At 41.4% G+C, this 22,429-nt stretch overlaps 1 protein-coding gene across 1 annotated transcript; it reads right to left on the reverse strand.

Annotated features, from left to right (window-relative positions):
• Positions 1-1,300: 1,300 nt before the first annotated feature.
• Positions 1,301-15,517, reverse strand: vps33a (VPS33A core subunit of CORVET and HOPS complexes). Its single transcript, XM_053610416.1, has 13 exons — positions 15,281-15,517; positions 13,291-13,356; positions 12,813-12,940; positions 12,414-12,600; positions 10,575-10,691; positions 9,985-10,159; positions 9,418-9,611; positions 6,928-7,054; positions 6,707-6,774; positions 6,454-6,591; positions 6,215-6,352; positions 4,300-4,468; positions 1,301-2,889 (listed from the first exon to the last, which is right to left on the reverse strand). Exons 1-13 carry the CDS (start codon positions 15,380-15,382, stop codon positions 2,696-2,698), a joined length of 1,803 nt encoding a protein of 600 aa, XP_053466391.1. The 5' UTR covers positions 15,383-15,517; the 3' UTR covers positions 1,301-2,695.
• Between the last annotated feature and the right edge of the window lie 6,912 nt (positions 15,518-22,429).

The raw sequence follows: 22,429 nt of genomic DNA on the forward strand, positions 1-22,429 counted from the left end.
TTCTGCGGGTGAAGCAGAATACGACAGTAGATCATGAAAACCTCTGAACATCAGAACGTGATCAGAAACAGCTATTAAAAATCTAAATGTCTGTATAATTCTGTTATTCTTTGATTTAAAAAAAAAAAAGAAAAGAAGAAAAAGTACATTTTAAAATATACTAAACTGTATATTAAGTGCATTACATTATAGTCAGAAATAAGGGTACTAAACTGTACTATTCCTCACCTGTACCAGTCCAGTGGGGTGGTGTCTATCCTCGAGTGTACACCTTTTTAATCTTCAATGTTAAATCTTTTTTTTTTCCTGGAAAAGTGCATATAGTGTACATCTAAAGCTTTCCACTCTAAAAGGTCATTATGGTCCATGGTTAACGGTACAGAAGATAAATGTACCAATCCAGCAACAAGGAAAAGATGTACACTTTTTCCCCCTGAGTCTATGACAATTGTAAAAATTTATACATGAAAGAAGAAAAAAAAAGAAGAAGAAGAAAAAAAGACATTTCTTGTTTTTTCTTCTCTGCAAAATAAGGACATATATCACAGTGCTATGTCGACTAACAACAAGTCCTTAAACCTGCACTACTTTTTATTTATTTATCTTTAAATAATAGCAGTAAGGTGTGTGTATTGGATGTTGCAATATTCTGTTTAACTGTCCTTGAAGTGAAAAGACAACCCTGTGAAATATATTCGCTGTGTTTGATTTAATCAGGCATAGGCTTTTTTTCCTCTCTTCTGAAGGTAAAGTCGTTCACTTACCTTGGGAGGATGTTATTTCTCTGAAAGTCAGTACAGAGTAAAGTGGCGGTGCTGTGTGTCCTCGGGCTTTTATTTCTTCTGCTGATAAGCTGCTGTACGTCCTCTTGCCACAGGAGTGGCCGAGAAGGAGGCAATTAAATTGATTACGAGAAGCAGGAAACCCTTGGGTCCGTGCTTCTGGGAGTAAGAGGAGCATTCAGCACCTGCTCCATGGGCGAGTTCCGGCCCGTCTCTCTTTCTTCACTTCTCTCTCTCCCCTCTCTTTCTCTCTCCCCTTCTTGCTCTCCCCTCTCTTTCTTTCTGCACTTCTCTCCCCCCTTCTCTCTTTCTCCACTTCTCTCCCCATCTCTCTCTCCCTTTCTCATATCCCTCCCTCTCTTTCTTTCTCTCCCTTCTCTCTCCCTCCCTCCCTCCCACCCTCCCATTCTCTCTCTTTCCCTCTCACATCCAACAGCCTACACTGTTAAAAACACATCACAACAGTCAATAAGAGGAAGCTATTTTCAACTCAAAATTGTGTTAATTAGCTCAATTATCCTGTCCTAACCCAAAGACAAATGAACGCAGATGCACTTTCATACAAACCATCAGAACCTTTAATGTCACTTTGACGAAATTCCAACTTTAGCTCGCCTCATTATTTTTTATTTATTAATTTTATTTTAGATTTAAATCAGTGGAGCACGTCTCAGCTCAGCCGAATGTCTATTGGACACTTAATGCCCTGAGTAAGGTGCAAGAGCCATTGTGTTCATGTTCTATGTAGTGCACTTATATAGGGAGTGTGGAGCCGTTGGGACGCAGGCCAGCTAGTTGTAACTTCCGTGTTTTTCCCGCGCTGTGGCGCTCGAGCGCAGCGCGGGCCAATCATCGATCAGTGAGTTTCAGCTCGCGCACAGTAAGCGGTTTATCCGGAAAGACAGAGAACAAATGGCCCCTTAATTTAATCAGCATCCTCCGCGGTCGAGTCATGTTCCATTCCGGCCCCAGATCTCCAGACACAGGCCCATTATCGGCCTGTTACAGCACTAATTGCCGCTCCTTTGTGCTCGCAAGCTACTTTTCAGGCCCACTGACTTATTATAAGCTTATATTTTCTGACTGCAGACGAGCTCCTGCTCTTATAATCTAGCTAAAGGTTTTCATACTGACTACGATGTTCTTTTACTAGACTCACTGTCAGAGCACGTTAGTGTCACCAAAACACAGTCTTTTATTTTACTTATTTATTTACAAGGTCAGTGAGCAAATCATAACTGCATACACGCTGTATGGCACCGACATCTTAAAGTATATTAAAAAAAATAAATCAAACACTAATACAATTTCCCAGGTCAGTAAGCAGCATGCATCCATATCTCCTCATATCTCATATCTTCTGCTCTGTTCTCGTTCAGTCAGGGGCACGGTGAATCCGGAGCCGATCCCGGGAACACCCCGAATGGGACGCGCCGTACACACGTTCACACACAACTAGGGGAAATTTAGTGTAGTTGATCCACCAACTGGAATATTTTCAGGAGGAAACCCGAGAACCCACGCGGACTCTTCGTGAGAAGCTCCGTGAGAGATCGGGATCGACCCAAAGCTCTGAAGGGGCAATACTAGTCGTCGTACCTCCCCCTGTTCTGTTCTAATCTCTTTAATTGGACACTCTTCGTTTCCTCTTTAGAAGAGTTCATACAGAAGGAATATGAAGGAAAACACTCATGTCAGAGAAATAAGCTGCACTGTTGCACCATTTTAAATCGAGGGATCAGCGCTGTCGCAATTTCGGCAACGGTTACCCACAGGATTTCAATAAGTGCACTGGGAATTGCCAGAAAAGCGGGTTAATGAAAAGACAACACTTAATGACTTAAACGCATTGAGTTTGTACTTCTGTATAGGAGATAAACCGGTGCGTGTTGTGAATGGCTCGTGGGACATTTTCAGGGTGTTTGCACTTCAGGACGGTCCATTAGAGATTTTATCCAGCTGGTGCCGTTGATCAGTTTGGTGGCAGCAATGATGTACTCCGTCCCACCGTCCTCCATCTGCGACAGGAAGCGGAGTGCGGCGATTTCTGCGTACGTCACGCCGCCGAGAAAGAACACCAGCGTTGTCCTGTTCTCTCCCTGCTGACCTGCGAGGTCAAAGCATATACATTTACTCTTTACACCAAAGCACAACAGTCCGATTAACTGTTTCCATATCCACCTTTCACGTCATTCACAATTTCCCGAAGTGTTTATTTTCTGGACTGAAGTCAGGTCTCATAAGCATTAAATAAAACCAAAACAGGAGCCTAACGACTGTTTTTCTATTCGAGCGTGGGGTGAAAACTGTTAAAGCAAAGCCCCCTAAAAACCAGAGTAATGCACACCAAGAGTGCAGCTGTAGAGTGTTTTTCAATTAGCACCTTTTGGCCAACAGTACATGGCAAGTACCAACATGCACGCTTCATAATAACCTGAAAATTAAACAGATCCAATAGATTTATGGTTTTTACCTATATATTATGGGAAGCCTGTATGGTTTAGATATTATTTTTATGTGCCAAGTCTCCCCAATCATGAAGACAAAGACAGACGAGCAACAAAACGTGTAAAAGACAAAAGCTCCTCTTATCTTTGGCCACCGTGTGTTCAACATGTTAGCTCAGTGTGTGTGTGTGTGTGTGTGTGTGTGTGTGTGTGTGTGTGTGTGTGCAATAAAACTGAGACAAAGTGTCCTTTTAAAACCGATGTATACCTGAATACACGATTAGCAAATCAGTCGTTCACTTTAGAATTTACACCTTGCGTTGACACGTGTTTTTGGTGATAACCTTTGTCCACGTTTAAAAAGAGAATGGACGTGAGATCGGCATTATGGAGAATGCCCTGACCCACAGGATTCAACATAAAATTATTCTCATCTAGCGTATAAACCAAAGACTAACACAAACAGCAAGGACGAGGTCGTATCCCTTATTAGACAGACGTTCATTTCTAGGTACGCATTTTAATGGGAATTGTGTGCTAGTTCACCCACTCACCCACTCAAAGAGAATGATGCAGCAGCACTTTAATCCTTTAGCACCAGAATCAATAAACGCAGCAATATAAACATATTTAGTGGGTTTCTGGGTGGAGTTTTCCTTTAAGCTTAATATTAAGGTCTTACGCAAGCTGGATCAAGCATGATCAAAAACAGCTCTTTTAAAGGGTGGGTCTACTTTATGGTGTTAGGACTCATCCTACTGTATATGATGCAAATTTGGCTTAAAAACGCTCCATCCATCCAATTTAAATCCAGCTTATCTTATCTTACACAGGGTCGTGGGGAGCCTGGAGTCTATACCAGGGAACTCGGGGCACAAGGTGGGAGACACCCTGGACCGGGTGCCAACCCATCGCAGGGCACAATCGCACACACACTCACACACTGTGGACAATTTGGAAAGGCCAAACAACCTACAACATAAGTCTTGGGGAAAGCACGGTGAGAACGTGCAAACTCCGCGTACACAAGGAGGAGGCGCTTAAAACACTCTTTCACTGCGGACACTTACGTTTCTTATGGAGACCAGGTGGAAGCTGCTGTCTCTCCTCAAAGTGTGGCCCAGGCAGCATTTTCAGCACCTCTTCGATGCTTCTCCAGCCCGGCCGAGTCAGAACCTGAGTGAGCCTCACGCTGAGAGGAGCATAACCGCTGTACACATAGGAGATGTCGTTGGGGTTCTGGTAGAAAAAGATGCATCATCAGTACGGATTGAATGGTGTGACCCAATGTGTGTATATATATGTATATATATCATGATCTCTACTTATTAACGTTGGCAAATGCATTCTCACCAAAGGCCATCGAACACTGCAGTAACATAACAGTTCCACCATTACAGGATTGCTCATCGCTGTATAACAGAATACTCAGCGAAGGCTGAATATGAAGCCACTACCTCTCAAACTGAGCTGTACTCATCACAGATTTAACATCTTTGTAGTTGCAACAAAACAGAACAATATCTGACGATAACTAATAATTATGTTCTCACTAATTAACCAAGTATGGAAAATGCCACATGTTACAGTATGGAATTCTACACTCTAAATTAAAATTTTTTCTTTTTTTTTTAAAATGCTGGGTTATTTTTTTCTACTCAAACACTGGGTTGAGCCTCTTGGGTTATTTAATTGGGTTATTTTCTCATTCTTGGGTAGTTTTGTGTAACCCAACCGCTGGGTTAGTGGCCGGGTTGTTTTCACTGACAGTTGAATCAATGACCCCCTCCCCTCACCTCAGCCCAGCTCCTTGGCTCAAATCAACTCGGACTGTTTGAATTCGCCTCAGGTGGAGGTAGCGGATTTCACACAGACAGACCGGTAGATTTATTTGGAGAAATATTTATCCATAGAACCATTACTGTACACTAGAAAAAGCAAGAATGTGCGATCACAGTCCAGTTTACATGACAGTAAATGCACCGCTAACTTCGTTAGCTTTGGCGAACTTGTTTGTAATGCCCACTGGATCGTAAGTTGGTTACTCAGGGGGGGGTTTTTTTTGGATGTTTTTAAGTCACCTTTGATGAAAATCTGACGTTTTCGTCTTAAACATACAACTTATTTGAGTCATTTTCTTCAAGGTCTATATATAAATACCACTTTAGCAGCTCTAGCAATACATTTCCGAACACGCTCTTGTGTATAAATGAAGGAGATACCATGCTGACATGTTTGTTGATAATGTGGTATATTTGACATTTTCCAAGGGTAAAAATAACCCTGAAAATATTAAACTATTCATGAAATAAAATTAACCCAGCCTTTTTGTAAAAACGAAACCATCCTTTGGGTTGAACAACAACCCATTTGCTGGGTTAAAATTAACAACCCAACTTGATTGGTTAGTTTAACCCAAAATGTGTTGTGTCCTATATTTACCCAGCCGTTGGGCTAAAAATAACCCAATTTGGGTTGTTTTTAACCCAGGGTTTTTTTTTGTTTTTTTTTTTAGAGAGAACACTATTATTGTTTAACACATAAGAACACCTCACTACAGATGGAGTGTTTTAATGACTTGATTATGCCAAGGATTTTATTTCAAGTTTATTTACCATTGATCATATATGAACAAATATAACTGCAGGAGGAATTTCTTTCAGGGGCAAAACACCATTTATCCACTTAACGCAAAGTGACTTCAAAGTGTCCATTAAAGCAAAAGAATTTTTTTTTTTTTTTTTAAGACTTTGCGTAGCTTCATCTAGTCTGAAATATTTTCAGACCCACCCAGTACATTTAGCCTGCTTTCTTCACTGTTTGTTTTTTTCCTCGCCACAGCTGTAACTTGTGAAGGTATTAGTCAGCTAATCGACTAGTCTATACGACTCCTACTATCCACACACAGAAACATTCACACAGTCATTCAGACTTTTTAAAGAGTATTTCTAGTTTCCCTCTTTCCCCATTTCAGCTCCGACTAACCTGTTCGTTTGCATCCTCCATCCACAGCTTGAGTGTTTTCCTGATGGTGGGATAGTTGTTCCTCGTGCTGGTCTGCGGTTTGAGTAAGCCGATCTTCTCCAAGTTGTTGAGGGTCAGAATGTGCTCGTATCCGTACGTCTACACACACGATATTATGTTTGTGGAATGATTTGAATACGAATCGATGAAAACGACAATTTTTTTTTAAAAAAGTGTAATATATAAAATCTAGGTTGTACCTGCAGGATCTCTCTCTTGTAAAAATCAAGAACTTTCTGTTTTAGGCCATTGTTGCAGACGGACTGCATGCAGACCAGCCGGAGGATCTTGATAAGCGGGTCCTTCTGTGCTATGCAGTCCTCTATGTAAGTGTTGACCTGCACGAAAAAAAAATAATACATGTGTATTAAGTTGTGTATTTTTGTTTGTAGAACGAGGTAACAGTTTTGTAATCGCGATAAAGTAACTTGTTTACAGAGTGAACCACTGTACCTTGTCTGTATCCACTCCGGTCATAAACTCCTGCTCCACTGTCAAGTTATCAAAAAATACTTCGGAGGCTGAAAAAGGGGGGTGGGGTGGAGAGATCAACAGACTTTTCAAGCTTTCTCTGTAGCAGTGAAATCGGGTCAAATATTGCACGGTGTAATGCCAGCTTTAACCAGATAACATGCAAGCACTAATAAGCAAAACTGAGAAAAAGAAGAACACACTGGTGATGTCCTTGATGAGCTCGGCAATGGACGTGTGATTGGCCAGCGAGGTGCGAGCAGCCTGCATGTGGGGCAGCTGGGATACAAACTGTTTAATCTCTCCAACTGTCTTTGCATTGTGGCGTTCCTAAGACAGACAAAGTGTTTATGGAAGAAAAAAAAACCCCAAATGCACCAGACAACAAGCACATGTATAAAATAATCTGATTTTTGTCAATAATTCAGTCAACACATTTATATGCACTTATAAGAGAGAAAAATCCAGGTATATGGTAGTAAATAATATAATAGCAGCGTCTCAGGTTGAGACCTGGACAGCTTGGACTTTCCAGAACAACTACTTTTAAGTTTTACACCCAAAGCTAATATGACACAATGACAAATATATACAGTATCTCACAAAAGTGAGTACACCCCTCACAATTTTGTAAATATTTGATTATATCTTTTCATGTGACAACACTGAAGAAATGACACTTTGCTACAGTGTAAAGTAGTGAGTGTACAGCTTGTGTAACAGTGTAAATTTGCTGTCCCCTCAAAATAACTCAACACACAGCCATTAATGTCTAAACCGCTGGCAACAAAAGTGAAAATGTCCAAATTGGGCCCAATTAGCCATTTTCCCTCCCCAGTGTCATGTGACTTGTTAGTGTTACAAGGTCTCAGGTGTGAATGGGGAGCAGGTGTGTTAAATTTGGTGTCATCGCTCTCACACTCCCTCATACTGGTCACTGGAAGTTCAACATGGCGCCTCATGGCAAAGAACTCTCTGAGGATCTGAAAAAAAGAATTGTTGCTCTACATAAAGATGGCCTAGGCTATAAGAAGATTGCCAAGACCCTGACACTGAGCTGCAGCACGGTGGCCAAGACCATACAGCGGTTTAACAGGACAGGTTCCACTCAGAACAGACCTCGCCATGGTCGACCAAAGAAGATGAGTGCACGTGCTCAGCGTCATAACCAGAGGTTGGAAATAGACGTATGAGTGCTGCCAGCATTGCTGCAGAGGTTGAAGGGGTGGGGGGTCAGCCTGTCGGTGCTCAGACCATACGCTGCACACTGCATCAAATTGGTCTGCATGGCTGTCGTCCCAGAAGGAAGCCTCTTTTAAAGATGGTGCACAAGAAAGCCCGCAAACAGTTTGCTGAAGACAAGCAGACTAAGGACATGGATTACTGGAACCATGTCCTGTGGTCTGATGAGACCAAGATAAACTTATTTGGTTCAGATGGTGTCAAGCGTGTGTGGCGGAAACCAGGTGAGGAGTACAAAGTCAAGTGTGTCTTGCCTACAGTCAAGCATGGTGGTGGGAGTGTCATGGTCTGGGGCTGCATGAGTGCTGCCGGCACTGGGGAGCTACAGTTCATTGAGGGAACCATGAATGCCAACATGTACTGTGACATACTGAAGCAGAGCATGGTCCCAGCATGTATTCCAGCATGATAACGACCCCAAACACACCTCCAAGACGACCACTGCCTTGCTAAAGAAGCTGAGGGTGAAGGTGATGGACTGGCCAAGCATGTCTCCAGACCTAAACCCTATTGAGCATCTGTGGAGCATCCTCAAACGGAAGGTGGAGGAGCACAAGGTCTCTAACATCCACCAGCTCCGCGATGTCGTCATGGAGATGTGGAAGAGGACTCCAGTGGCAACCTGTGAAGCTCTGGTGAACTCCATGTCCAAGAGGGTTAAGGCAGTGCTGGAAAATAATGGTGGCCACACAAAATATTGACACTTTGGGCTCAGTTTGGAGATTTTCACTTAGGGTTGTACTCACTTTTGTTGCCAGCAGTTTAGACATTAATGGCTGTGTGTTGAGTTATTTTGAGGGGACAGCAAATTTACACTGTTACACAAGCTGTACATTCACTACTTTACATTGTAGCAAAGTGTCATTTCTTCAGTGTTGTCACATTAAAAGCTATAATCAAATATTTACAAAAATGTGAGGGGTGTACTCCCTTTTGTGAGATACTGTATCTCTTCAGATGGGAGACCAGCAAGTGGGATGGGGTTAGGATTTTGTACTCAATGTTTTGTTTTTTTATTCCAAATTTGGACTTATTTTGCATAGGCAACATCTGATCTTCCTTCTCCTTTCCCATTTAGTTTACTTTATGAATGATCTATTGTTACTATGTGTAAGGAATGGTGGAATCCAAGATTAGGGTGTGTGTCTAAGTTTCTAAGGTTAGAGGTTGGGCTACCAAGTATGGGTCGGGGGTTGGGATTTAGGGTCCAGGGTTGGGGAAGAGATAGGAGTTAGGGGGTTAGGTTTGGTTAGGGATAGGGTACAGGATTTGGGCCAGGGGTTCAGGTAAGGGGTTTGGATCAGGGTCAGGTTAGGAGTTGGGGTTAGGATACTTTGGGTTAAGGTTGGGGAAGATAGCCAATAGAATAGAGCTGTAGCACCCATTTGGAGCTGGCTCCGGGCTGCAGAGACACATGCATCCGAATTTTGGCACAAAGGCTAGACACGAACTTCAAATGCAGCCGAGATGATCTTGGCCTTCTTGCTAAGTGCTGCTCCCACAGCATTGAAGTTCTTGTCACGAATTTCAGCATATAGCTCCTCAGCTGAGTTGAGCTGTAACTTCTTGGGCTCGGTGGGCAGATCTTTACCTCCTTCACCTGGCTTCTTCTGGGCAAATTTCTCAGGGGGAAGCTTGACATAACCTGTATAAACAATGTTTTTAAAAACATTACTTTACATGATGCATCACTTCCTGGAATGTCTTCGTTAGACGAAAACGAGCAAAAAACTCTTTTCCCCACAGGATATAACATCATCTTTACCTACCAACCAATGTCATTTCGGACCTGATATACGTCATGTGGGGTTATTTCTACCGGTCATTTTACAGAAGGTAAAATACAGTGTAATCATTCCTGATCCAAACAGGGCTAGAGTTGGGAAAGCAACAGTATCTCGTCATTATAATTGTCTTCTTTTTTTTGTTGTTACAGAGCTGTGACCATTTTTAACGTTCTGAAAAGTGAACCAGTAATCTTCTAAATATAAAATACTATAGACGTATAGACGACACACCATTAGTGATACCGTAGATCTCATCGATGAGGCCTTCGTAGGTGAGCTGCGTGGCTAGTGGAGTGAGCAGGTCCACGTTCCGGTCCAATAACAAGAGCGTATCAAACACAGGCAGGATTTGATTCTGACTGCCAGCGAACTCCCTCTTCATCCGCAGCATCATGTTCGCTACATGCTACAGGGAAAAGAAAAAAAAAGGAGAGAAATCTTTATTTAAAGTGCTTCCAGTCAAACACGGAAATTCCACTGAAACAGGCATACAAAGGTTTGGTTTGGATTAAGAATATTGTTTCCCCTTTGTGGTCATGGAAAACATACATAGAGTTATAGTGCATTTACCAGAAGAGCCTGAGAATCCAGTTCATGTTAAGTGTAAGATTTTGCACAAGTGTCTACAGTGGCTCTCTGTAAGGTGCGAGTTGTGTATAAACTTCTGAAACATACCGGATTGTATCGCTGGTACATCGTTGTAGCCCAAAACACTTAAAATGGCCTCCTTAGACGTATCACGGTTTAGTTGCGTACTGATATAACGGACAATATGACTACATGTAGAACTAACGGGGCAGAAACGGTGCTGTCCCACTCACCCTTGCACATTCTCCTTTGCCAAAGATCTGAGGGATCGTTCCATACAGTGCCTGCAGAGTCATCAAACCCTTAGCAGTGTGATACAGGCTCGTCTGGTCATTCTCAAGATAACACTCCTGCATAAAAACAAAACAGAAGGAAGCAAAGGAGAAGGAAAAGAAAAGAAAATCCATCACAGATGAAGACTGTTTACATGCCAGGTATTTCAAACCCAGAATTTAAAGTTAAAACTCAACTGCTATTCTACGTCTATAAATAAATGAATGACATCATAATACTGGTATCATATTCTGTATTGATATGATAATGGATAAATGCAACGGTTCTGTACAACATACTTATGTATTAAGTATACAGTACACTATTCTTGTGTATTAAAAGCATTACTAAAGTTTCAGGTGACCCGTGGAGCACATGTTTGTACTTCAGATCTGTCGTGTGCATGTGTGACTGATCTGCCTGAATATGAATACCAGAATATGAATTATCATACATACAGTGTTTAGAGAAGTCTTTAGAATTGTCTATATTTCTGCATAAATATGGCCTAAAACATCATCAGATTTTCACACAAGTCCTAAAAATAGATAAAGAGAATCCGATTAAACAAATGACAACAATATTATACTTGGTCATTTATTTATTGAGGAAAATGATCCAATATTATATATCTGTGAGTGACAAAAGTATGTGAACCTTTGCTTTGAGTATCTGGTGTGACCCCCTCGTGCAGCAATAACTGCAACTAAACGTTTGCGGTAACTGTTGATGAGTCCTGCACATCGGCTTGGAGGAATTTTAGCCCGTTCCTCAGTACAGAACAGCTTCAACTCTGGGATGTTGGTGGGTTTCCTCACATGAACTGCTTGCTTCAGGTCCTTCCACAACATTTCTATTGGATTAAGGTCAGGACTTTGACTTGGCCATTCCAAAACTTAACTTTATTCTTCTTTAAACATTATTTGGTAGAACGACTTGTGTGCTTAGAGTCATTGTCTTGCTGCATGACCCACTTTCTCTTCAGATTCAGTTCACAGACAAATGTCCCGACATTTTCCTTTAGAAATCGCTGGTATAATTCAACATTCATTGTTCCATCAATGATGGCAAGCCGTCCTGGCCCAGATGCAGCAAAACAGGCCCAATCCATGACACTACCACCTCCATGTTTCACAGATGGGATAAGACTCTTATGCTGGAATGCAGTGTTTTCCTTTCCCCAAACATAACACTTCTCATTTAAACCAAAAATTACACTTTGGTCTCATCTATCCACAAAACATTTTCCAACAGCCTTCTGGTTTGTCCATGTGATCTTTAGCAAACTACAGATGGACAGGAATGTTCTTTTTGGAGAGCAGTGGCTTTCTCCTTGCAACCCTGCCATACACACCATTGTTGTTCAGTGTTCTCTTGATGGTGGACGCATGAACATTAACATTAGCCAATGTGAGAGAGGCCTTCAGTTGTTTAGAAGTTACCCTGGGTTCCTTTGTGACCTTGTGGACTATTACATATCTTGCTCTTGGAGTGATCTTTGTTGGTCTCCACTCCTGGGGAGGGTAATCATGGTCATGAATTTCCTCCATTTGTACACAATCTGTCTAACTGTGGATTGGCTTGGATTGGCTAGTTTCTTGTTTCAAAAATTACATAATTTACATGCATGAACCAAGCTGGTTCATGATTAGAAATGTGAAGTTTTTTTAAGTACTTGGTTCAGTTCAGTGAAAAAATTTTTGCGGCTCCACTAACCGACGACTCAGTTGTGATGTACCGATCAATTTGTGGGTGCGCACTTGGTATTGTAAACATAGCATGTAATTTCTTCCACTTACCCTGAATGCACTTTCAGACTCCATGGAGAGCAGGTCTCCGTCATAGGGGATGAGGTCCAGAATGTACTCGTCTATGTTGGTGAAGGAGTTGAGGACACCTTGCTCCTTTAGCCGCTGCTCACACAGCAGACTGCGCCGAGGTACGAACAGTATGTGGAACTCGCGTTGTGGCTGTAACTTGTCCTCGCTGTGTGGAAGACACACAAAGACGGTTTGCATTGTGTACAAATTAGTGTGACAGAGAGAGAGAGAGAGAGAGAAAGAGAGAGAGAGAGAGAGAGACAGTGAGTGAGAGAGAGAGAGAGAGAGAGAGAGAGAGAGAGAGAGAGAGACAGAGCGAGAGAGAGAGAGACAGAAAGTAAGAGAGAGAGACAGAGAGAGAGAGAGAGACTGACTAACCTCATTACATTCTCTGCAATAATGTCCATCAACTCCAGCTTTGGTCGTACAAAAAAGATGATGTTTTTGACATCAGCTGTTGGTACGCGCCCTGCTTTGAGCGTAAACATCTTTTCCACTTCATGTTCCTTGAAAACAAAAGATCTGAACTTAGCCTACATGTATAGTAATTGTACAGAGCAGTGTTTCTCAATCCTGGGCCTAGAGAGCCATCGGCCTTCACGTTTTGACATTTCCCCTCCACAGTCTCGCTCATCTATAATGTTCTTCAAGGGTTCAATCAACAAATAAGCGTTCTTTGCATCCAAATAAGGATTCTGCTTGGACAACCCAAGAACCCTGAAGAGCGCAGGAAGCACATGATGCGTACACAGGAATATCCTTATTCAAACTGGATTTCATAAAGACGTAGCGGATAATTCGTATGGAAAGTATTCCATTCATACGCACTCCACGTTCAAAAACGTCATTTTCTTACCTTCAGCAAGGAATACTGAGCTATCAATCCGAACGGTCCAGTAAGGTACTCGTCCCATACAATGGCCTGTAGAGAAACAGTTCAGAATGAATACAGCTCATTTCAAGAAATCGTTCAATGCAGCAAACATGCCGGCTTTTAAAATCACACTCTTTTCAGATGCGGATTAGACACGTGTAGAGTTATTATAATTGACCGTGCATTAGTTCTGAAAACCACAAGGTTTCCTTTGCTTTACATCTCAAGTAAGGTTCTAGCATTTTAAAGCCTGGAGACCCCCCCGCCCAAAAAAAAAAAAAACAAAACAAAAAAAAAAAACCTTTTCTTTAAAGTGGAAATTTAAAGATTCCCTTACATTTCCACTGAAAGACACCAAGACATTGATTGTCTAAAAGCAGCTGCGATTTATCGATTTCATTTGTATTTAATCTAATATGTTTTGTCTCAGAATGATCTTAACCTGATTTAATGATATTACCCTTAGCTGACCAGGAAGCGAATGCCCCTGTCGACCTCGACGTCTGTAACCTAATCTACGTTACAACCACATTTAAAACAACATTACCAATACATTTTTAAGAATTTACAGTTAAAGGTTACAATGGGAACCGAGTTGTCACTTTCATTAATCAGCATTAACCAAGTCCAGGCCTCTGACTCGCCACCTGAGGCAACAAAAAGTCACTCACGGCGTTTTAAATTCAAAAACCTCCTCGTTGTCTCTTCGCTCCGGTAATCTCTGTTCACACGAGCATGGGTGGAGAAATAATCCACGATTCATACGTTTATCGAGTTTTGTTCTGTTGACTTCTGACGAAATCTTCTAATTTGGTCATTTGAACATTTGTGTCAGCACTCTTCTCAGTTTACAGAAAGTAGAAATGTAAAAGTAAAAGCTTATTACTGGAAGGAAAAACTCGCTTTTGGTGAAAATCCTGTCTAGAATTTAGACTCGGCAACAGAGGACAGGTTTTCCCAGACCATCCCGTTACATACATTTCCATTGATGTTTATTACATACATGCAAAAAACAAACAAACAAACAAAGCTTGGTCTTTTTCAACTAACAGAACTACACAAATATCAAATAAACTACAATTTTTTTTTAAATAATAGATATAAAAACTGTGAAAGCACTGGTATCATACGGAACTGTGCTATTTCTACACGTTTACTTATTTATTTTTTAAATGACACCATCTTGAAAGTTGATTGGGAAGTAGTCCTATTCTAATAATAATTTTTTTTAAATTTCATTTCAACGTCTCTCGAATTAACCTTGCATTTGAAAGTATATCTTTTACACCAGGGGTTTTCCGTTCGTTTTTCTATCCATCCAGCAACCCAACATACACTGCTGAAAAACAGAACAAAAAAACAATCGAAACCTTCACACAATTCGTAATGGTTTTAATGGGAATTGCATTGGTTTGACTGGAAACTGCACTGGTCCATGTGGCTCTCAACTGGTAATATGCTGCCTTCTATTGGTGGCAAGTTATGTCTCCTGGATACCATTAAAGAACAATAATGGTAATGGTTTTAATGGTTATATGATGGATTGTAATGGTGTCTGTAGTGGAAACCAGTAGAATTTCTGTGATGGTTTCTATTGTTTTGGTGTTGTTGTTTTTTTGTTTTCAGCAGGGTAGTCCCACAATACTGTTCAAATTTTAGTATTTTGCCCATTATGTGACCAATCATCATCATCATCATCATCATCACGATAATTAATGTGATTGCCAGCATGTACCAAAGTAAAAACAATGAACAGACCCCTGGTTATTCTTCATGGACTGTTCTACCTGTTTATAACAACATTTCTGCCTGTATATTAAATGCTCTCTATATATTAGTAATAATAGGTCCCACATTTTAATGACACACTACAGACAGGAAGTTAATACTAACCGGTGAGACATTATTCTAATACTGCACCGTGTAAACATAACAACCAGCAGGAGGGGGAGGGGATAAGAAAAAGTATAACCTTGCTTCCTGCGCATTTGTCCAGAAATTCGCGAAGCTCCTTCCTTGCAGCTTCCCTCAAAATATTTAGATTGACTCGGCCATAAGACAAGTGAGAAGCCATGTTTACAAGGTAAAGAGCACAATCATGTGACGCAGGCCACGTCACGTGGTTCCTACTTCCTAGACGACCGACCTGCCTTCCTACTCGCGCATGCGCACTTCGCTACATTTCTTTAGGTGACCTGTAGATGGCGATGTTACTCTGTGTTACACAGCGTGATGCCTGGAATAATATATAACATCCATGCAGAGTTCATGACTCCACGTGTGAGAGCGTGCGTCGTATATCTTCCATCCATCCATCTTCAACCGCTTACTCCTTTTCAGGGTCACGGGAAACCCGGAGCCTATCCCAGGAAGCATCGGGCACAAAGCGGGGTACACCCTGGACAGGGTGCCCGTCCATCGCAGGGCACAATCACATACACACTCACACACCCATTCATACACTACGGACACTTTTTAGACACGCCAATCAGCCTACCATGCATGTCTTTGGACTGGGGGAGGAAACCGGAGTAAACGGAGGAAACCCCCGCAGCACGGGGAGAACATGCAAACTCTGCACACACAGCCCCAGCAGGAATCAAACCCCGGACCCTGGAGGTGTGAGGCGAACGTGCTAACCACCAAGCCACCATGTGCCGTATATCTTAATTAAAATTATTTATTTTTTAAAATCCACATCCAGGACATAGCCTAAATAAACATCTCCTTTCTGAGGTCTGAAGATGAAAGGAAGAAATGTCTTATTACTTCTAGGTTCCTTATTCGAACTGTAAGTTGTTTTAGTCAAATGAACACTTAAAAAAAATCATGTTTTAGTAATAATTCTGTATAATGTTATGAGTAAAGGTTCACAGTTCTACAGTATGAATGTAGACAAGAAACTAATCAGAAGGTTGAGTATTTGAGCCCAAGCACTGCCAAGCTGCCCTTCAAGGCCTCTTTCAAATCCTCTGTGCTCCATCATGAGTCGTGCTCTGACTCCGACTTCCTAACAAGCTGGTCTATATGAAGAAAGAATTTCATTGTACTGTAATGTGACAAATAAAGGCTTTTTCATCTTCTTCACTTTCTCCCCTTCTCCGATGGCAGCCACATCCCAGAGTACGGCTTTCTGCTGTGATTGGACAGCGATTGCATTTTAGCGTGGCACGGTTGCAACGCACTGTTGAAAATGAAATGCTATACAAAGGGCAATTACAAAATGACGGGATTCTTTACATTCTTTAAAAATCTACTGCTGATTGTTTTTCACGGGACATATCAAGAGATATAATAGCAATACAACAATTTTTTTTATTTTTCAGTTCTTTATGCGACTAATGAAAAGATGTACTGTTTGGGGATTGCATTTTATTTTCTTCACCAGTCTGAATAATGCGTTCATGATTTCTGATTTTTCGAGTGTTTCAAGTCTGCAGGTTTCTACTGGATTCATGGTGTATTTCTTCTGTATATGAAACATGTGAACAGAAAAGTTGTAACCCAAACAAAAAACACTAAACTTACAGTTCTGTCATGTGTTCTTTTGTGAAATTTGTAGTTTGACTGGACAATGTGTGCTTATGTACTTTTAGTTTCATCTCCACTTGCATTTGGGGCGGGGGGGGAGGGGGTGTAATTGGATGTGTTGCTCCATACAGTTTCAGTAAAATAAAAAGTTAAATAACTGCCTTTCATGCAACTAATGAAATGTGTTTAAACACGAGAACTGTGTCGGTAATCAATCATTTTTCGCATTCAACACATTCTTGCATCAAGATGAGACTGGCGACGTCCCAGAGGTAACATCTGGTACACGTCTGTAAATATGTACTTGTACTTTAACTCTTTGAAACTGGCTGTCTCACTGGCCATACCTTTACTGCTGTGATTTATATATTAAACAAATTTAAGTTCAAAGATTGCAGTGATATCCAGTGCTACTCAGTGGGTCATTGTCTCCTCTGTGAAATACCTGTTGGGTAATTTGCACTATTGTTGGATAGTGTTTATCCGTCTAGTTTTTTAAGTAATGTGTTTTTTAATGTTGTTCATTGGTCCTTGGTTCAATCCTAAGCTTGGGTTACTACCTTTAAGGTGTTTTGCATGTTCTCCCCATATCTGTGTGCATTTTCTCCAGGCTTGGCTATGGAAAATTACGCTGTGGACGCTAGTAGGATGCTGTGGTTTTGTTGGAACATCAACTGTTCAAGGGAAATGGGAGTAACTGGAGCAAACCAGCGGAAGGCCCTGAAAGACCTGGCTGAAGAGGCAGAGAAAAGCTGCTTTTGGCTCTGGGTAAGGGGAAAGGAGAAGTGTTGTGGTAGTAACACCTAACCCAAGGTCTAGATGCAGGGAGTGGTAGGGAGACGTCCGTGCCACTGCTCTGCTACCAGGAGATGTTCTGGGGTTAAAGGAGCGAAACGGTGTTGAGCAGTGGTACCCGGCTGACGACCCTGCAGCTGACCTGTGCCATATGGAACCAGTGGCACTGAGCATGCATTAACGGTACCACGGGGACTTGTTGCAGCCTTAGTCACTGGGTAGGTCTGTACGGCTCTGGTTGTGTTAGGCAAGCATGCCTGAGTGGTATAAGGTGCAACGGGAAACCATATGGAACCAGTGACACTGAGCACGTATTAATGGTACCAGTGGGGCTTGTTACAACCTTAGTCACTGGGAAGGTCTGTATAGAGCTGGTTGTGTTAGGCATAGTGGCAATGCTGAAGGAAGAGCAGTAGTACTATCGGCACTGGAGGAGGTACGACAGGCAGTAATGCCATAGCAGGACAACATCTACCTGTGTAATTATTGTGAAGTATTGCAATTTTATAACAGTTATTTAAAGATTTTGATGTTCTTTTGGTACCATCAGAAGTTGACCTGCAACATACACCCACTGCTAAGTCTGAAGACTTCCAAGTCTAAAACCATGGTTTTGTCCCAGAAAAGCATGGGTAGCTCCTGACCTTGCCCTTGGTGGAGGAGTTTAAGTGTCCTAGGATTTATTTACAAGAGATGAATAAAGATGGTAGTGGTGGTGGTGAAGCAGGGGCTCAGTTTGCAGTGGATGCACTCTGTTTACCGACCAGGCTTTGTCCCTATCCTCGCTAGCTGTTGGTAGTGATTAAAAGTATACGGTCTTGACTACAGAAATTAGGCTCCTCTGTATTATCTTTCTGATAAGGTGAGGAGCTTGACAATCCAGGAGAACCTTGGAGCAGTGCCACTGCTCCTCTGAATCGAGATGAGCCAGTTGCTGTAGTTTACAAGGACATCCCACTGGATGAAGACCCCGGGACAGACTCAGAACATGCTGAAGAAGTTATATCTTATAGTTGTTTTGGGAATAGTTGGGGATGCCCCAGGAGGAGCTGGAATCTTTGGCCAGGCATGGAGAAGCCTGGACTGACCTTCTCAACCTGCTGCCGTTGCACCCCTACCAAGAGAATGAGGAGGGAAAATGAATGAATGAATGAATGAATATAATAACAGTGTTGAGTCCTTAAGGGATCAATTCTAAACTATATCATCTTAGCTGTTAGCTACTAGGATTCCAAGACTTAATAATCAACCCAAAATGTGCAGCATCACAAAATATCTAAAAGTCATTTACGTTTCATAGCTGCAAATACGACTATCATACAACCATTTGATAGTTGATTAACTATTTGCGGCTCCTCTTTATACTTACTCCTCATCTTGCAGGTGTCAATTCTCCGCCACTGTCTGATTTGCACTACGCTGCTGTTAACAAACACAAGTTTATGAACATTATTTATGTGCAATGGATATCCATTTCCAGCGATATGCTAACAAAGAAGTGAAACTCTCATTGTGTGAATCCCTTCTGTGATTATACGCTGTACTGATAATAAACTGATGGCTTAATTTGCATGTTATGTTACCTAAACCAGTGTAAGAAGACACAGAAACAAATGCTTTTAGTCACCACAGCTGCTGTGCTTATCATTCTATGGTACTTGCAACGTTGGTGAAATCTGGCTATATTGGATAAGCTTTCGTTTAGTGAATCGGATTTCATCCATCCATTTTCTATACCGCTTATCCTTCAGGATTGCGGAGAACCTGGAGACTATCCCAGGGAGCATCGGGAACAAGGCGGGGTACACCCGCGACGGGGTGCCAGTCCATTGCAGGGCACAATCACATACACATTCACCCACCCATTCATACACTACGGACACTTTGGACATGCCAGTCAGCCTACCATGCATGTCTTTGGACTGGGGGAGGAAACCGGAGTACCCAGAAAACATGCAAACTCCGTACACACAGGGCAGCAGTGGGAATCGAACCCCCACCGTGCGCCCTAGTGAATTGGATGATGGCTTTAAATTGAATGAAACCAAATAAATGTTTTTGGGCCAAATAAATGTCAAGGTGTAAAGGGAGGTTTTTATATGTATGTGTTTGAAAAAAAAATTAAAATTTGATTTAATTTATTTTATAAAGCACTTTTACAGCAACTTTACAGAAATCTGGATATAGATTTCAAATTGATGTACATTTTGAATGAAAGGTTTGTAGTATGTTGAGAGTGTATGCTTGCATGTGTGTGTGGACGTTATTATTATTATTAATATTTCTTAGCATATTTTTTTTAAAAACTGGACACTGGCCTCTAAGCCACTAGGGAGCCACTAGGGAGCTTTTTTGTCTTTAGATTCCCATGTACATGTACAAGTGTATGTGTGAAAGCAGTTTCACTGAAATCACACAAAGAAGTGGCCATGCCTGTAGATTTTAAGGCAATAAGGGATTCATGGTTAATGCATTCTAAATAATAATTTTAAAAAGGACATCTACTCTATCTTATATTAAAGGAACACATTATCCTATATTGTCTGGTTATCAAAGGTAAGGTTGGGCCTTTTTCCTGTCTAATTAGTGTTAACGAGAAAGTAACGAGTATGAGATGGCAGGGTTTTTCCTTCTCAAGAATCATTTGCATAACTGGATTGTACTGATCAGACTGTATTTATTGTATTTATCAAGCCGTGACATTTGTGGTATTTCTGCTAAATTTGTATCACATCAGGATTGGTTGAGATACTGATATGAAACTGTAAGCCTGTATCCTTTTTCTGTTAGCTCACAAAGCTGATTTTCCATTACAATCTTATGTACTGTACTACTTCCTTTGTTTCGGGCCCTGTTCCTGCTCCACCAGTTTGCTTGGACGTTATTGAATCATGCTTCACTGGGTTGCACAACATATGTATTGATTTGGCATAGTGAATGTATGTACATTTCTCAGCAGGTGATAGGGATTTCTGGGTCTCTTTAGGTTTCTAATGCTGTTTATTTCAAATTAAACTCTGTCAGTCCTCAACTGTTTCCTGTGGGTAGGTTTTTCGGTTGCTGGCCACACAGACTCTTCAGATCTCAGATATCTGTTTGAGGATGGGGTTCTGTACAGCAGGATATGAGGCATAGTGATTTGCTATGCACCCTACAGTATTTAGATTCATCAGTAATATTCACAAAGGCCAAATGTGGCTGCAGATGCCACATAAAAGCCAAAGAACAAAGCAGAAGGTAATCAAGTGTAATCTGGTGTTACTTGTAAACCTGCATCCACATCAACCCTTTGAAGGCAAACCCAGTGACTGCAGTTGAGTAAAAGTATGAGTACTTTGACACGCTGAAAGATTGTAGATCTAGGCATATTTATCTGCTCTAACTTACTAGAGACGAGCTACGTTTTGAGAGGGGAACCCTCTCAAAGATCAACATTTCCCCCATGTAGTGGTTGGCAACATGACATTAGAGCCAGGTTAAATGGACAAAACACAACTTTATAGTATTATCAATTTACTGTCCAATGATTGTGCAGTATAGTGAAAGACAACACTATGATGGGTCAATTCTGCTATAAAACCATACAATAGCTCATCAAGATAAAGTATCTAGAGTACCTCATTAGCTAACATGGAAGTAGCGAGGCACGCACAACTCATCTAGGTTAGCTAACCTAATTAATCTGATAATGGCAACCACAGTGCTACATGGATGGCCTAGATTGTAGTCACGAAATTCAAATTTGTCCGTAATAATAAGCACTGCATATTTTAAACACTGAACTTGCTCATGAGTATATTCTATTCTCAAATAACACAAGGAACAGTACACACACACACACACACACACACACACACACACACCGAAATGAAAAGTGGAGATTCTTAAGATTACGGCAGAATAACTGCAAAATCTTTTTATTGCTTATTAAATAATGTACTTCATCTGTGGTCTTGTAAGTTTTAAGCAGAAAATATCATTTGCTTGTGATTTATGCTTCATTTGCAAGTAACAAGGAAACTCAAAGCATACACTGGCTAAGCATGGGATAAGCCCTTCACAAATGGACAATATATTAAAGAAGTGTTTTGTGCAGAACATTATTATAACTAGGCATAAAGATATTCAGCAAGAAAGGATGATCGCTATATCATTAAAATGGCAAACAATGTCAATGGGCACCATAGGAGCACTATAGGGTGTGCAATGGGCACCACAGAGAGCAATTTGCAGATTTGCCTACATGGAACACTTTGAAGACAGTTGATTGATTTCCAAAATTAGGTAACATGACCTTGGGCAGAAACCTGTGAGGTGACTCGAGAGTCATCTGGTGATCAACGCATGCAAGAAGAGATCGTACCTAAAGCACGAAGTTCACATAAAATACTTGCTGACACACACACTCCTTTCAGTTTGGCATATCTCTTCAACTTGTAAGGACTTTAGGACCTCCAGTATAATAGGACTATCCCATGCTGGGCCTCATTGGTAGAAATGCCTAGCCCCTTTCAGAAAGGTAATAATAACATTATGAGGCCCTTGAGAAATGATATGCGGTGTATTTGGGCTTGCTCCAGTCTAGCAAGTCAAGCAAGGCAGGGTTACCAGTTTGGTAAACTAGTCAATACTAATCAAACTAGTGCACAACAGCTAAGGGCATACAAGGCCATGGAGTGATTCTTGAACTGCTAGTTAGCAATGCTCAGTCCATGCTTCATCCTGAGGGGCCGAACACACAGACACAGATGACCTATCTGGGGTTGTAAAAACGTTCTGTCCATTTGGGATAGCA

Source organism: Ictalurus furcatus, chromosome 22, assembly GCF_023375685.1.
Source record: "Ictalurus furcatus strain D&B chromosome 22, Billie_1.0, whole genome shotgun sequence".
Classification (NCBI taxonomy): domain Eukaryota; kingdom Metazoa; phylum Chordata; class Actinopteri; order Siluriformes; family Ictaluridae; genus Ictalurus; species Ictalurus furcatus.